Genomic DNA, 17964 nt, shown 5'->3' with positions numbered 1-17964 from the left:
ATAAGCAAGAAAAAAAAAAAAAATTCCCTTTTCTCCATCCCCACGTGAAATCCGACATCGTTTCATCTTCTTCTTCCTCGGCCATGTCCCCTACATGCAAATAGATTCACTTAAAGGTCTCCCTGAACTCCGATTTTGAAAAAAGCTTCCTAATTTCCACTTATTTGTCATACCCATTTGTGAAAACAAAATGCCCTGGTCTTGATCATGGAGAATAGCCGATTGTATCCTTTTTCCGGCGAGTTGTAAGGCCACTTGGCGGCGGCGATTCTAGATTAGGGTTTTGATTTGGGTTCGTTAGGGCTTTGAAGAGTTGTTGTTAAGTGAAAAATGGAGGAATATAATAATCATGTAAACGAAAACTCAAATCCGAGAGGGAATTTCTTGTACCCATCGGGAGTTGTTGGGGGGAATTCTTCATCTGGTAATTTCGGAAGGTCATCTAATCCGACGGCTCACATGGGTCTCAATTCCTTTCATCTTCAACAAGGAACCGACTGTTTTCAAACCGACCATTCCCACCCGATTGTCAAGACGGAAGCCAGTTCTTCACACCATCAGCTCCACAAATTTCACCACCCTTTACTCAGAGGAGGAGGAGGAGGACAGCCGCCGCCGCTGACGACATGTCGGCCTGACCAACACGGCTTACTCGATGTGGAAGCCATTAAGGCCAAAATCCTTGCTCATCCTCAATACTCCAGCCTCCTGGAAGCCTACATGGAATGTCAAAAGGTTAAAAAGGGAAATTACCCTTCAATCCAAACATTAATTATGAGCTTAAAAGATTATTGTTATTATTAAATTAATTTTGTAGGTGGGTGCTCCGCCGCAAGTGGTGGAACGCCTGGTGGCGGCTCGGCATGAATTCGAAACACGGCAGCGATCTTCCATGGTTTCTGGAGAGACCATTAAGGATCCAGAACTTGACCAATTCATGGTACGAGAAACATAGGGTGTTTTAATCAGTGATTTGAGTTCAAGACCATATGGGTTTTTTTACATGTTTTGTAAAAACAGGAAGCTTATTACGACATGTTGGTGAAATATCGGGAGGAACTTACAAGGCCGATTCAAGAAGCCATGGATTTCATGCGACGGGTCGAATCTCAGCTCAGTTCTCTCTGCAACGGCCCACTTCGGATCTTCAATTCCGGTAACTTTGCCTCTAAATCTCTTGTGAAAATGGCATGAATTTGAAGAACCCTAATCACTAGCTTAAACACTCCCTAACCGGCGATTTTTTTATTTATTAATTTTCAAATGATTTATATGTTTTTTATAATTACATATCATGATCTGCCCACGTTTGATTCTGCAATTTGTTGGTTTTTCTTAAAATAATGTATCAGATCTCTGACACTAATTTTCTTTGATTATTATGCTTAATTAGGTTTATTTATTTAACTTTATTGGTTTTAGAATGTTTACCACTCCAAGATTGACGCCATCATTAACTGCTACAAATCAAAGATTAATTAATTAGATTCCTTCATTTCAAACTACCCTAACTTTCCTCATTTGGTCGTCTCGACCAATTCAAACTAAGCCCAAAGCAAACCCATGAGAGCTTATGCCTCAAGTGGACAGTATCGTACCATTGTGGAGAGTCGTGTTCGATAGTGTCAGAGTCATGCCCTAAACTTAGTCGTGCCAATAGAATTGGCAAATCCTCGAATGTTAAACAAAGGACTCAAAAAAGAAAAATGAGTCAAACCTCCTCGAAGGCAGTAAAAAATGACTACGACTCCAAAAGAATGAGTCTCGATTAAGGGGAGACGTATTTTATTCGAGGGGAGATGTTGGATGAAAGTGTCCCACAGTGGTTAATTTAGGGAATGGTCATGAGTTTATAATCAAAGAATACACTCTCCATTGGGGCAAGGCCATGAGAGCTTATGTTCAAAGTGGACAATATCATACCATTGTAGAGAGTCGTGTTAGATGTCCAGGTTAGCAAACCTTGTCGAGGATTATTGGGATGGGAGTCCCACATTGATTAATTAAGTGGTTGATATTGAGTTTATAAGTAAGGAATACACCTACAGTATAGTAGTATGAGTTAAACTCGACTTGGGTATGAGAAAATTTGATAGCTGACTTTGTAATTACAGACGAGAAGTGTGAGGGTATGGGATCGTCGGAGGAGGAACAAGAAAATAGCGGCGGAGAAACCGAGCTACCGGAGATCGACCCACGTGCCGAAGACAGAGAATTGAAGAACCACCTATTGAGAAAGTACAGTGGCTACTTGAGCAGTCTCAAGCAAGAACTTTCAAAGAAGAAGAAAAAGGGAAAGCTCCCAAAAGATGCAAGGCAGAAGCTTCTTAATTGGTGGGAGTTGCACTACAAATGGCCATACCCTTCAGTAAGTTACTAAATCTTTGACATTTCCATGGTTCAAGAATGTGTTAAGAATGAGTTTTGATGGGATTTTACAGGAGACGGAGAAGGTGGCATTGGCTGAGTCCACTGGGTTGGATCAGAAGCAAATAAACAATTGGTTCATAAACCAAAGGAAGAGACACTGGAAACCCTCTGAAGATATGCAGTTCATGGTCATGGATGGGCTTCACCCTCCCAACACTGCTCTCTATATCGACGGTCACTACATGACCGATGCCCATTATCGACTCGGACCGTGACTCACCCGACCACAAACGCCTCCGAAAGTGTCATTCCTTCATATAATACCAACCAAATAGCGTGACAAACAATAATTATGTTTCATAAGCGTCGAGGAAATAATAATATTTGTTATTTAGAACCTCATGAATGTATAATGTTAATTTCTCTCTTTATCAACGTTATGATCTTACCATAATGGGCTGATTTTGAAATTGGGTCAGTTTTGGACTTGGAAATTCCAAACCCATTTCTGAAATTCAAAATTTATTGCGTTTAATTCCTTAATTATTTTTATTTTTAGCATTTATTTATTTATTTATTAACGTTTGACCCATCTGCCCGCCGACGCATAAAACCAATATTTATCTTAAAAAAATAATAGAGTTTATAAATGTGGTCGACAAAGTGGATATGATTAGTCAACAAACAAATATTATTTTAGGAAAATCATGCAGTATGTTTTATTATGTCTTGTTACCTTAAAAAATGTTTAAATTTAAAGACAGTGAAGTATTTATGTTAAAACATTAAAATTGAATTTTGGATCAAAACTAATGATTAATGATTAAATATGTGATATCTTTGTTCTTAATCATATAGTATGGATACTATACTATTGTATTATTTTCTTCATTCCAATCATAGCCCACCAACTGGTTTGTCCATATTTGTCTAAAAAAATCAATAAAATACTCCTTTTTTTTTTTTTCTTTTTCCAAAATAATTATTTATTTATCTCATCATTTATTTCAATCACGCGTGTTGATTAATTAAAATTAATAACAGTTAATTGATATTGCATCACGAGGAGAAGGACTATTTCACCAAATTGGATTAAAAATATAAAAAGCAGCTTTAAGTCAAATTAATGCAAACTTAAATACAGGTTTGTCGTCATGGATCGATTTCTACAAAGCCTAATTTCCACGTGTTTGAAATAACAATATATTTGTACAAAAAACATATAATATATATATATATACGATATATTGACCCAGAAGCCTTAAGCAAAAATAGCAGTCTTCTGGGCTTTTTAATTAATTATATAATTAAAATTAGGCTGAATTAACAAGCCGCCGATGGATGGTTAAATGGGAATTTGAGAAAGTGAGGCTTTGACCCAATTGAGAAGGTGTTAGCTGGAGAAGCATCGGCGCCTCCTCCACCGCCACCGCCACCGCCGCCGCAAATGGAGCTCTCACAGGAAGGGCAAACGGTGAGAGTGGCGGCTTGTAGCTGCATGCAGAACGGCGGGGCAGTTAATTTGAGGGATTTAAGCTCTTGAAGTTCCTTTTGAAGCTTGGTGTTCTCTTCTTTGAGCTTTTCACAGCATTTCTTCAGTAATTCACAGTCCATTTCCGTTTGCTTCAGCTTGGTTCTGCATGGATTTTAATTAATTACGCTAATGAAAATTAACGTATTTAAAAATTTTAATTTTGAGAAATTAATTACCTGGCTCTTCTGTTTTGAAACCATACTTCCACTTGTCTTGGTCTTAGGTTTAACTGTCTTGCCAAATCCTGTTTTTGCTTCTGTTTTTTCGGATTTAAAAAAAAAAAAAAAAATTTGATATCAAAATTAAAAAGAATTTATGATATTTTGCTATAAAACGCCAGACTTACAGGACTGAGGCTGGAGTGTTCTTTGAAATTATCTTCTAAAACGGCGGATTGTTCTTTAGTGAGTCTAAGTTTCTTCCTCGGGCTTCCATCTTCCTCTTCTTCAGCAACTTTCATAGATATTCTCTCCATAAACACCTCCGTTTCAGCCGGCTCTTCACCGGCGCCGCCGTCTCGCTCCCTTTTAAACCCCGATGAGTTAGAAAACGACGACACCGGACTACCCGAAGAGCCTTGCTGAATCAACTCGTCCGCCGCGGTAGCGGCGGATTCTCCGCCGCTCTTGTCGACAACAACCGACAATCCAAGCGTCAAAGAAGGCAAAATATCATCAAATTTCAAAACCTGAAGCTTCTTCTTAACACCAGCCACATCCGGTACGTGCGGGCGCATGGAATTATGATGATCCAAACCCCGCCCCAGCCCTAGAAGAAGCCCCGTGTTACAATCGGCATCCATTACGCAAGGCCAAAAATGAAAACCCAGTAAGCTTCTCGGGGGCGAATGGAATATAAAGGGAAAATAAAGGAGAAAGAGCTCGGAAATGGGATTGTGGGGACTCTTCTTATGAGAATTAAATTCCAATAATAATAATAATAATAATTTATAATTAAAAAAAAAAAAAAAAAAGAACTTTAGGCAAATAGATTTTGGTGTCACGAATATCGGTTGACCTCTCGTAGTAAATGCCTGAGAGCGAATGGATTTCAATTAGGCGTGTGCTGTGGGTGTACAGGATGAACGCATAATGATTATGAGATAACTATTTGTTATTTATTTATTTATTTATTTATAAATAAAATCATTACTCTATTGGAACATTTTTATTCTTGGTATATACCTGATGCCGTACATGCACCGCCTCTGATTCCCGGTTCATTGTATAATAATATCATTGTAACGAATTAATTACATTTATTACTCTTTAATCGTACCTAATTCAATAAATATAATTACCTTATGTTATTATTATAACCAAAGTTTTTTTTATTTTTTTAATTTTAGTGTATAGTATGGGTAGACCAATCAGTGGTGTTTCGTCTTATCATCAGGTATATTTGTTTCGTTGCAAGACATGGGCAAGGGCATGGGGAGTGTACTTTTCGGGATGGATGAAAGATATGTCGAATATATAATAAAATTGATTTATTTTCTTTATCGAAAAATGCAATTTTTAGCGTCGTTTGGACTCAGTTTGTTAAAAGAGATTAATTCCCCTCTAATGTCATATGAATTGATACTTAGGTTTAAGGATTGGGTGTATTGTAGCTTGTCGGTTGGTGAATTAAGAGGGAAAGAGGCACACATAATTCAGTTACTGTTTTAATGATAAAACAAAATTAAATAAATATATATTTGAGTTTGGGTTTTTTTTATTTTTTTATTTTTTTTGCATTGTGAAAAATAATTAAATGATGGGAAATGACACCCACACGGTACGGTGGATCCACCGACGAATCCATAAGTTCAATGCACCCTTTATGGGACTCATAATCATCAATAATTTGAATTTCTAGCGGACAGTTAACCGTCCATTTAAACTAACTTTAACCTAAACGTTCTTTAACACATCATAAAAGCAACAAAAATACAATAATTCTCCTTAATTTCTCAAATCGTTTTTTTTATAACGACTCATGGGTCTATTACCACGTCAGTTACATAATTTTAAAATACGTTTATTAGAGAGAGTTTCCTACACTCTTATAATTTGTTTACTTGTCCAACCGACGTGGAATCTCCCAATCCATCTTCTTGGGAGTCAATCATTTTCATTGACGCAATGTCTGATGTCTAGCTCATATACTATTTGACCACGATTTGTAATTAAGTAAAGTTAATTATGGCATTAAGATATGTTAGGCCACACAATCGGTGTTAATTGAAAAGGAAGTGGGGAGATTAAGATTAAATAAAATATTGTTGGCTTCATGGAGAAGTTTGTGTGGGGTTAGAGAGATAAGCATTGACCTTGATACAGTGACATATTATAAAAATAACAATGGAGAATGAATTGAATAAATACAATGTGACGGTCGAGAATAATTAGGTTTAGATTAAAGTTAAAAATTACTTTAATAAAAGAATGAGCCAAAAAGAACAACATAAAAGCAAAAAAGACCGCATTTAAATAATCGATGCACAATTGAAGCCCCTTGTTTGAATTTTGTTCTCTCTGTAGGTCGTCGTGGCATCTATTATGACCCAAACACTACCAAATTAAATGGTTCAAATATTTATTTATTTTATTTATCTAATTTGACAAAATAAAAAATAAAAAACTACCACTGCTCATTTGTGCATACCAAATGGTTCCGTGAAGCTTTTTTTATATATATATTTTGAGTTCTAACTTCTAATTTTTTTTTAATAATTTAAGCGTTATGTATTATTTAAAATTATTTAAAGCACAAAGATTCCATGTACCAACATTTTAGAGTATAATTTGTAACACTAAATAATAAATTAATGCTCTGGGTTATACCTAATTTGTTGATATGATACCTAATAAGCTTTGTTGGCCAAATTGAAATGTTATTTTTGTCGAATAATATTAAATTCCAAAAGACTGTTGTTTGAAAAAAAAATTAGAAAATGGAAAATAAATTAGAAGAATCCATGTTCGTAATTGGCGGTAGCTGGTTGATTGGGTAGAAAGCGATGCCACGTTGTCAAAAGGGTGATGTTAAAAGTGGGGCCCTCGGAAATGATTTGGCGTGATGGGCGATAGATTCTAAAGGGATCATGAATGTGATGGAGACTAAATCTAGCGTCTGAAGCATGGGAAAATATCACTTTCTTTTTTTTAAATAAATTAATAAATGTTAGGCAAATAGTTTAAATGATGGGGAGAAAATGGGAATTATGGGAGGAGAAGATGATGTGTTGCGGGTTTTACGGGCAGCCGACCAGTGGGTGGGCAGGATTATGCTCCTTGTTTGCCTTGCTCCCCATTTTGTTTTCCTTTTCCAATCATCCCTAAACATAAACTTTTCTCTCATTTGATCATTTATGTAAAAATAAATAAATGAATTACCCATTTTGCCCTCTCCATTTCCATTTCCATTACGTAATTGCTTACATACTTCTGTAATTATTGCCTTTTATTTGATTTTATGATATCAAATTACTCTAACGTCAAATAACCTATACATTCGAACATTATATTCAATTCTTTTTCATTTGGTTGAAAGTTAAACTCCGTGGTTGTTGAAAGGTTTTATTAAAAAATATTAGGTGAGACCTATCGACAATATAATATAGAGCTATTTATTTCAATATTATATTTACATGGTTAATTATAGTCATTGAGCTTAAAAGTTACGACCGTTGAAATGTAGTAAAAAAAAGGCTTTTATGCTTTATTTTAGTTTAGACTAATTTTATTTGTAATTATACGTATTTTAAATTGCATGTTTATAATGATTCAAGTTTAATACGATGACTTGAATCGGCCTCTTGTCGAGTGGCGGTGATGAAGGAAGGTGCAAGAAAGATGTAATAAAAGCTTCCCCCATGGTGATGATATGACTCCATTACCTTACCATCCTCCCTTCTCCCATTGCTCTTCATTAATTTCTCTTTCTCTTATTCTCTTTTATGTTGACTGCCGACTCCCTTTTCTCGCATCCGCTTTTTAATGCTCTTTATTGCAATTTTTTTATTTTTACAAAATTACCCTTCGTTTACTCCATAATTATTACTATCTACCCTGGGTTTTACTCGCCGTTTGGGGAATAGAATAGTGCTTGAAAATGGAGATTTAATTTAACCTCCACGTCACTATTACGTCATATCAGCGTCATCATCCCACGTTGAAAACTAATTTTTTTTAAGAATTATTTGACTAATTTAAAAGTACATTTTAATTTTTTTAAGGAAAAATTACTGTACTTGTCTTCAGGCCCAATTATTTGGGCCTTTTCCAGTCAACATTGGGCCTAGTCTTTCAAGCCCATCGATGTTTCCCAATCCCATTCGTCGAACTAATAAAACGGTGAAAACATGTATTTTTATGTGATAAATTCAGATATTAGTTTTGAGTTTCTACTTTCCCCGAAAACCTGATGGCATGACCAAGTGAGTTGTGATAACCAACGACACTCTATGACTTGAGATGACGTCAAGACATATGGGTATATTGAGTGAGAATCAAGATAATATTGGATGCAACGTTCCATTGAGAGACTTTGACCCCTCAAGTAAGGACAAAATCGAGCCAAATGACTTGACCTAGTGTAGAGGTGAGTCGATCGTGTCGCAAATGATTGAACATGCACACGTAGACTACGTGTAATTCACGCATAAGTTATTTGAGGGGCATGAGTGAATAGTAATTTTGTACCATTATTTTGTTAAATGCATGAAAAATAATTTAAAATTTGCTTCCCAACTTGGCTACAACTTAGTTGAATGCCTCTGCCTAATTTGAAAAGTACTTCAACTGAAAAAAATAATTCTATGTTGCATTTAATCTGGCTCTTCTTTTGATGGATTCCTTTCAATTCCCTAACAAATAATAATAAATAAATAAATAAAAATCAGTTATCTTCTGAAGCGCCAACAAAAATAATATATTAAAAGTATGTAAATTTAGATCGTATGTGATTATTTAATACTATTTTTTAAGTTGGTTTTAACCACTCAAAATTAACATTAATTAAATTATTTTTCTTTCTTAACAAAAAAAAAAAATTATAACATATGAAAAGCCACTCAATTAACAAAATATATATATATATATCTTAGGCTGACATTATAGGTTAATACATGGAAAACTCAGAATCTAAATAGATTTAAATTATTTTGACAATTATTAAGATGAGAAAAAGTCTTACATCGGCTAATAGAGTAAAATATCATAATTTTATAATAGTATCTTTATTGGTACGGACCTTTTTATACCACTAATAATAAAACTATAAAAACTTACGTTAGAGTGATTTATTTTAAATTTACGGACTATATATTAAAAAAAAAAAAACTAATGACTTAGGATTTTATTAAATATAAATTACATTAATTTTTTATAAATTTTAATGGGTCAATAATGAAAATTTATAAATTTATTATTTAAATATTTAATTGTGGACGTAGAACTGCACACCAAATGACACAAATCCTCTCTCTCATACTAATTTTTTGGTTGGTAGCCTACTCGTGATGATAAAGACAACAAAATGTAAACTAGACCTAATGGCATTTCGCATGTGTGGAAAAACAATAATTATACATATTGTCTGGAAATCTGTTAATGCGTTGACTTTATGAAAAACAAGTTGACTCAGTGTAGCTTGTTTCCCTCAACTTTTCTAGTAAAATAAAATGGCTACGTGTGTTTGCTATAAAGATAAAAATCACAATACTTAAGTGTTCTTATTTTAAATTGTTTGGAGTAAAAAATTATCAATTTTGGTGATAAGAAAATATTGGTTAAAAATGTACACTCAAAACATTAAAGATATGTCATAGAGTTATTTTTAACATTTTTAAAATTCTCATATACAACATTTCATTCAACTTTAAAAAATTTAAAGATATAATTATACCTAAGAAGATATATATATAATATTTAATCATAAAAGAGGAAAGTAATGCCTGGATCAATCAATCAATCCACGTTAGTTTCTTTTTCCTTCCGACAAAATAAATGATTGCTTTTTAAATCCTGAATGAAAAGTTCAATACTTTATAAATTATGATCCCGCTAAACAAGGGAGAGACCAAGAGAGAGAGAGCGCGCTGGTCAATACAAATAATTCTGTTTTACTAAAAATATTTATTTATTTATTATATGTTCTTTTATGGGACGTGCTCAAAAATGTCAAATTTACTTGCAAAAATTCACTCCCAACGAGAGAGAGAGAGAGAATTCTCGATTTAGACGTGAAATGAAAAAGTGAAAACATTTTTTTCCATTAGGAAGACTTCTCACAACAATAAAAAATGAAGCTTTCATGGCTTTGCTTTGAGCTTCTCCAAAAGGTCTCAAGTATTCCTCACTTATAAACTCATGATCATTCCCTACATTAGTCGATGTGAGACTTCCATCATCCAACAAACTAAACATACATTTCTAGATACATGTGTAGATGTGCATTAAAAGAAAATTAGNTTTTTTTTTTTTTTTTTTTTTTTTTTTTTTTTTTTTTTTTTTTTTTTTTTTTTTTTTTTTTGATGACTGAAAAGTGAACAACAATAATGGTGATATATTAAATAAGAAATTGACAAAATTTTCTTGCTGAGTACTTTATCTACAAGTAATTTATTCATACAATTTGTCAGGTATTGAAAAGATATGATCCCTTTTTACACACCATATAATTTTTGGTTAAAAATAAATAAATAAACACAGCTGTCTGTGGGCTCCTTCCCCTTCATATAATGTAGTTTCCTTCAGGCTTCTTAATAAAAAGTACCAATCAGAGCTACAATCATTATGCTCATAATGCATATATAGTTTCAGATTGCCATTTAATGGAGTTGTGTGCTAAACATTGCACAAAGTCTCTGATCATTACTGCCTTTTTGTCCTAGACACTGTGCTCAAATTTATGGCTGCGCACAGACATTATTATTTTTAAATATTCAAAACCATGGTTGAAGAAATGGACACTGTACACCCATCAATTTTTGGGAGCTCTAAGTCTTTGGATCAACGCTTCCAAAAAATTGTCTTTCTCTTCTTATTAAATTTGCATTCTTTTCTTACCCTATGCCTCTTCCTCACCACGTTCCTATCATGGTTTTTCTTCAAATTTTCAACAACCGACCACATAACTATCCTTCGTAATAAAAGTTACTTTTGATCTTCCTAAATTTTAAAGGTAAAAATTATTTAAAATGGTAGTGGTAAATTGAGACTTGGAATGATGTGGTAAAAATTTCAGATTCTAAGAAATTTCTATGAACCATTAAGGTAATATTGTAACTTTTGAAAATAGTAAAAGATATTCTTTTAAACAATAAACAAAATATAATTCAACCGAGATTTTACAAATTTAAAATTAATTTTAAAAAATCGTGTTTTTAATTAAATGTCATTTGGTGGCCTAACACCAAAGAAAAACGGGAGAGACTTTCGAATCTTCTATGAGGTCTAAACTCAATGAGATTAAGATAGACGCTTAGGGATATTTCTATCGATTTGACCCTTATCCTTAAAAAGTTCAAATTTCAACAATTCAATACAATATTTCAAATCAAAGTTCGGTTTGTTTTTATTCCCATGCATGCATTTGGAATCAAATCCGAGTTATTTTATTTTCTTATTTTACAAAATAATAATAAATAAAAAAACAAGTAATAAAAGTTAAAATCATTTAAAAATAGTTTATTTCTACACGGTCCTTTCGTCAATAATTTTCCACAAATGATAATGTAATCAATGACATTTCCACAAAATAGATAAAATGACGTGTCGTTGTGTGATTGGTCGAGTTCGACGGAGAAGGAAGTGGGAAACCCTAAAAAGGAAGAAACATGCTCTAATCACTGATCAGAGAGGTTTAATTATTAAAATACAAAAAAAAAAAAGAAAAAAAGACCAAATCGTATGCATGTCCCCAGTAGATTCTGAGTATCAGTGAACTAAAGCTTATTACAGGACACCCCCAATATTTTATTTTATTTTATATTATATATATCCTATTGATTCTATGCAAAAACAAACAAGAAGAAAATCCTTTCTCCCCCTCTATTATATAAACCCTTCCCTGCTCCAGTCCCTTTTTTAAAAAATATAAAATAATTAAAAAAAATTAAAAATTTAAAAAATTAAAAATCCGATGGCTTTTTCATACGGCACATGAATTTTCTCCCCATTAATACTATTATAACCCTCTTACTCTCTCTCTCTCTCTCTCTCTCTCTCTCTCTCTCTCTCTCTCTCTCTGTACTTTGAAGACTCTTTTGGGAAGGAAGGCCATGGGAAGAGCTCCTTGCTGCGACAAAGCAAACGTGAAGAAGGGTCCATGGTCGCCCGACGAAGATGCGAAGCTCAAATCCTATATCGAGCAGCACGGTACAGGTGGAAACTGGATCGCGCTGCCTCAGAAAATTGGTAAAAAGCTATACCCTAACNTTTTTTTTTTTTTTTTTTTTTTTTTTTTTTTTTTTGGATATGAAATGGAAGTGGATTTGATTTTGGGGTCGATTAGGTCTTAAGCGATGTGGGAAAAGTTGTCGACTCCGTTGGTTGAACTACCTTCGTCCGAATATTAAACATGGGGATTTCACCGAAGAAGAAGATAGAATAATTTGCAGCCTTTATGTTAACATTGGAAGCAGGTAAATACAATTTTATTAAAGGTATTATGAATTTAATTAATTTGAAATTAAAATTAAATCGGATGTGTCGATGTAGGTGGTCGATTATTGCAGCTCAATTGCCGGGACGAACGGATAACGATATAAAGAACTACTGGAACACGAGGTTGAAGAAGAGATTATATGGGAAGCATCACGAGAAGCAACAACAACTGGTGAGAAGAGGAAGAAAAATCAAATCCGAAATTGGAAATTCCATGGATATTGTCTTTGATAATCATGTTATTTATGATAATAATAACAATAACCAATCACCTTTCTTGCCGGAGTTAACCCCGGCGCTCAATTCGCCGCCGCCGCCTCCTCCGCCGTATGCAAATTACCAACCGCTTCAATTCCCATCAACTCCTCAGCAACTTTCCGGCGTTGATCTAAGCAGAACAGACGATGTCCAATTTGGAATGGATGGGGGTTCGTGTCTACCAGTGACAAGCTGCCAAGTAGGTGAGTTGGAGAAGGCTGTTTACAGCAATACGGCGTCGTTTGAGGATGGGCTGCAGTTTTCATATGATAACAATGGGTTGATGAACGATCTAGATTGGGGGGAAATGAGTTGTTTGATTTCTGCTCCTTTATATTCCTCAATGGCTCATGATTCCATGATTGGTTCGTCTTATTTTGAGCAGCAAAAGCAAAAGCAATAGCTTAATCAAAAGAGTATCAAAGTTATGTGAATGTGTACATAACCCAATAGGTCAGGCTTCTTGTAGAAGTAAAACCCTAAGAGGTTTTGATTCTGTGTAATTCTTTTCAAATGGGGTTTCAAATAAAATCTCATTTTATTATGCCTTATTAGGACAATAAAAAATGTATGGAAATTAGGAAAGCTTAGCTGATATGTTAGTGGGTGTTATTAAAATTTAAGAGATATTGCTTTCCCTTTATAGTCTTATTCATTTAATTGCCTTTTAGTATCATATAATTACTATATTTTATGATGCACTTTGCTCAAACAAGAAAGAACTCATTAATATCTAATCAAAAAGATTATCTTTTAATTCAATCCTAACTTTTATATTCTCTTATAATCATTGTAGTTAATTTTTTTTAATTGATCGTGTTTATGGAACGTTAAATTTTATTTATTGTATGTTAAATTTGATGCTTTCGTGAAAGCCAAGAATAAGATGGTTAATTTGATCTAGAGAAAACGTCTTGTTAATGAAATTATTAAATTATCAACTCGAACGTAAATAAACTAATTATGGTATTAAGATTATAAATTTAGATTGAACATTACTTAGATATTTAAGAAAATAGTCTACGAGACCTTTACTTTTGTAAATATTAGACGAGATGTATGGAAGTGAATAATCTTTTATGATCACTCATTTAACTTTTATGTAATTGCAATGTGATTATTAATTTTATACCGTTATTCTTAGTACAGTCTTAGACTCATAGTATTAAATTTTCTAAAATCGACAGTGAAATTACCACTTTAAAATTAAAATTAACCCGTCAATCCGAATTAGGTTTATTTTTAATAAGATATAACTGTTTTTTAGTATAAGTGAAGTAGGAAGATTTGAACCTCTGTCGTTAAAAAAAAAAGTGTTTAAATCCCTATTCTGTATATAGCTCGTTCCATGCTCAAACCCTATGGAGCAGGCCCCATATAAAGTGTTCCTCCCCAAATCCTTGATTGTTAGTCATGTCATTTACAGCACAATTAGTTCAAATTACAGTTGTCTTCTTTTTTTGTTTATTAAAAATAATGTGTTTTAAGATTTATAAATTTTGACTATGTTTGTATTTGGTAGGCAAGTAGGCAACTGATTTGATTTGTTAGAAATGGTTGACATTTTTTAAAAATCCTATAGCTACTTTTTGCCAATGATTCAAAAATGCTGGCCCATTCCAAAACCAACCATCTAGAAAAAAATTGGTAACTTTTTAATTTTATGATATATAAAATCTACAAGGAGTTTTATTTTATTTACCTTTTAAAATAATTTTATGATATGAAATCCGTCTCTAATATGTCACGCACCCTATATTGGATTATTATTTATTTGAAATTATTGTCTATGGCTGGAGTAGAGATCTGGGGCTCATAGTTTTCGCCAAAATGCAAGTGATGTTGAACTCTCGAGTTCGATCCTAGTGCACTGGTTAGTAGCCCTAATGCAGCGTACGAATGTCCACACACTGGTTAGTAGTCCTAATGCAGCATACGAATGCTCGTGCATTGGTTAGTAGCTTTAATGTAGCGTATGAAGTTCTGGAGCGTCTAATTTGTCTTACGAATTTTTTGGGTTGTATGAAGGAGCATTTGATCCAAGTATTTGCAAGTGCATTGGGGAAAGGTGTCGTAAAAGAATATCCCGTACGTAGAACAAGCACATCAACAAAACGCCCAAACAGGAAACGTCCAAGGCTTCAAAACCTCAAGTAATAAATATTATAATTTACATATAAATAATAATGCCCTATTTCAACTTGCCTTTAATAATATATATTGGTTGGGCTTAAAAACTGCCAACACCCAAACGACGACTTATCTAATCCCCCCTTCCTCATTTTATATTATAAATTTAGGAAAAACGACGTAGTATGTGGTCCGTGCTGAATGACAAAATCTTAATTCTTTTCTTTATATTATGACAAATACCCCCTCACATTATCTTCAACATTTTGTCGGCTATCTTTACTGAATTTTATAATATATAGTTTTTAAAAAAATATGGAATTTCAGTTATTTCACCACAAAATTTCACTGTTTCCGAGGAGGGTAAATTCCATTTAAATTTAATCACTTGTCAGAATTGTCATAACTTATTGGGCCCTTCGTTATTGGGCCGAGCCATTAGTATTCGTGATGGAGCCCATATGTGTTGCGAGCCCAACCAAATAATTTGAAAAATAAAATAAAATAGATTATAAAAATGTATAGAAGACGAAGAGAATCCTGAATCAGAGAACCCGCCCAACCCTACATAGATAGAGAAAGAGAGGGAAGATTAATGTATAGAAGACGAAGGCGATAACGGCTAACGGCTAACGGCGAATTCAGGGACATCAAATGGCGCTGCCGGCGTCAATTCTGCTGCGCTCCTTATCCCTCACGTCCAGGGTAAAAAGCTTGTTTATCGACTCGCTTGATTTATGATGAATTACCAAATGAACTGATTGAGCTCGATAATTTACTTGCCTTAGTTTCTTTTAGACATTTCTTTAATTTGTTAGATTACTTCAGGACTCAAAGAAGTCAAGTGTGTGCAAATTTCTTTATATCTTCTTCTAGGTTTATTGGTATAATCGTATTGACTGTAGGCTAATTGTGATTGAATGCGGGAGAAAGAGGTTTGTATCATTTATTACGCTTTGAACCTACTGGATACCAGTTGCTTCAGGGAATGGACTGATTCCACTTCCAAAATTTCAAGGGAAAATGTTGATGGGATTCTGAAGAATAAGAAATGGTGAATTGCTGGGGGTTTAAAGTAGTTAATTTAGGTAGTTTTGGTTTCGAAAATAGAATACTGTTGATTTTGATTTTGATTTAGTTCATTAATTTAGTAGACTTGCTAGTTTTTTGAGATTTTTCTTGTTCTGGTGTCACACTTTGGGTTGTGTTTGGCAACTTTTGCTATTACGGATGCTTATGCTTGTGTTTGGCAACTCATAAGCTCAAGTGTTTGGGTTGGTTAATGATTTAACATGGTATTAAATGTGAGATCCCACGTCGGTTGGGGAGAAGAATAAAACATTCTTTATAAGGGTGTGAAAACCTCTCCCTAGCGTAAAAACCTTGAGAGGAAGTTCGAAAGGGAAAACTTGAAAGGGAAAGTCCAAAGAAGACAATATCTACTAGTGGTAGGCTTGAACGGTTACATTAGAGTAGTAACTCCTAAGTTTGAACCTGTAATGTCACTTAGTGGGTCTTCTACTAATTTCCAAGCCCATGAGGGGAGAGTTTTAAAAGCACAAAAATAATTGAATTTACTGTACCACGTCAACCGAAGTTTCTAAGTTGATTGGTGATTTAACGAAATGAGATTTTGGATATTTTGCTCACTTTGAGATGCATTTACCCCTTGTTTTATGACCCTTGATCCAACATAGGCTTGAGAATGTATTTGCATATTTCTGCAGATTAGACTGCTCAAGGAGACACCATCGTTCGGGCCTAATAGCTGCTTGCCGCTGCTTGGCAGTCGCCGAGCTAGCATTGCTTGTTCAATGAAAGCAAAAATGGCTGGGTTTATGGATTCTAATTCTATGCCCATACGAATTGAAAATTTGAAAGAGAAGATGCAAGAGGTCATGCCTGAACCAGTTAAAACTTTTCCATGGAAGGATGCAGAGAAGATACTGGTGGAGAGACTGCTTTTTATGGGAAAGGAGACAGTGAAGTGGTCTGTTCTCTTGTTCTTTGTTGTTAGCTCCTTATCAGATTTTGTAGCATCCATAGTTAAAAACCAGGAGTTATTGATTCCCATTGGTCTCTTTGCTGGTGTCTTGTTGACTAACCTTTTAAAAGAGATATCTCAAGAAGTGTTTGGCAACTCTGAGGTACATTTTTTTTTTTTTTTACTTTATTCCATATACTTCAATTTTTCTTCATTCTACAAGTAATAGAAAATCAACCATTCTATAGGAATCAAGCTTCAAGAAGCAACTTTACGGTCTCGGTTCCTTCTTCGTTCTCGTGAAGCTAATTACTTATGGCCTCACAATTCAAGTACAGACATTTCCTCTGCATGTAGCAAATGGTGGGTTAATGCAAGTTTTGTGGCTGTGGAAAAATTTGTCAAGAGAAAGAAATGGACTGAATGAACAGAGCCCTTCAGTTGGTCAAGGTACGTCTTAAGCATGGACGAATTAGATTGTTTCGAGTGTGTCTATATTTGCTACCATGAAGAATCTGGTCGTCGTGTAACGATGGAAAACCATAATATGATGAGATGTATGTCAACCTTGTTCATCATTTAGAGACACATTGATGAGCCAGTCATGTATGAGTAGGTTTAATTTTCTTTGAGTTCAACAAAATGCGGGTGGAGGGATTTGAACTCTTGACCTTTGGGTCGAAGACATATTTAACTAGTGAGTTATGCTCAAATTTGCATGTATGAGTAGATTGTACGAATGAAATTTTTTGCTCTGGAAGGTAATTCTAGCTCGGTATTGTGTATCGGCTTCATAATTTGATAGTGAGCAATGTTTGGTGGCGTCATTTCGCCTTGCCTCTTTTTGTTAACTTTCATCCTAAATTGTTTTTGTTCCATGTGGTAGATTTTAAAAATACTTATTGAGATATAGAGCATGTGGGATAACAAATTAATACTGTTAAATTTATTTTTAAAGAATTAAAACGAATTTATTATTATATCAAATTTATTTTTGAGAAATTATTTTGTAGTCAATTAAATGGAAAAAAGCT

General features: G+C 34.0%; 3 protein-coding genes and 1 pseudogene across 3 annotated transcripts; 3 read left to right on the top strand and 1 right to left on the bottom strand.

The window, feature by feature from the left end:
• The first annotated feature begins 159 nt into the window (after nucleotides 1-159).
• Nucleotides 160-2805, top strand: LOC111797583 (homeobox protein knotted-1-like 2). Its single transcript, XM_023680634.1, has 5 exons — nucleotides 160-735; nucleotides 818-940; nucleotides 1021-1156; nucleotides 2115-2368; nucleotides 2442-2805. Exons 1-5 carry the CDS (start codon nucleotides 331-333, stop codon nucleotides 2643-2645), a joined length of 1122 nt encoding a protein of 373 aa, XP_023536402.1. The 5' UTR covers nucleotides 160-330; the 3' UTR covers nucleotides 2646-2805.
• Nucleotides 2806-3533: 728 nt separating this feature from the next.
• Nucleotides 3534-4799, bottom strand: LOC111797585 (homeobox-leucine zipper protein HAT9-like). Its single transcript, XM_023680635.1, has 3 exons — nucleotides 4251-4799; nucleotides 4081-4160; nucleotides 3534-4006 (listed from the first exon to the last, which is right to left on the bottom strand). Exons 1-3 carry the CDS (start codon nucleotides 4704-4706, stop codon nucleotides 3694-3696), a joined length of 849 nt encoding a protein of 282 aa, XP_023536403.1. The 5' UTR covers nucleotides 4707-4799; the 3' UTR covers nucleotides 3534-3693.
• A 7255-nt stretch (nucleotides 4800-12054) lies between these two features.
• LOC111797584 lies at nucleotides 12055-13459 on the top strand (annotated as a pseudogene).
• A 2015-nt stretch (nucleotides 13460-15474) lies between these two features.
• LOC111797587 lies at nucleotides 15475-17756 on the top strand. Its single transcript, XM_023680636.1, has 3 exons — nucleotides 15475-15651; nucleotides 16674-17093; nucleotides 17179-17756. The coding sequence occupies exons 1-3, from the start codon at nucleotides 15601-15603 to the stop codon at nucleotides 17389-17391; spliced, it is 684 nt and encodes a 227-aa protein (XP_023536404.1). The 5' UTR covers nucleotides 15475-15600; the 3' UTR covers nucleotides 17392-17756.
• Nucleotides 17757-17964: the final 208 nt, after the last annotated feature.

This window comes from Cucurbita pepo, chromosome LG06 (assembly GCF_002806865.2).
Source record: "Cucurbita pepo subsp. pepo cultivar mu-cu-16 chromosome LG06, ASM280686v2, whole genome shotgun sequence".
Lineage (NCBI taxonomy): Eukaryota > Viridiplantae > Streptophyta > Magnoliopsida > Cucurbitales > Cucurbitaceae > Cucurbita > Cucurbita pepo.
The sequence above is the reverse complement of the archived record's forward strand: the minus strand, read 5'-3'. Positions and strand labels throughout refer to the sequence as shown.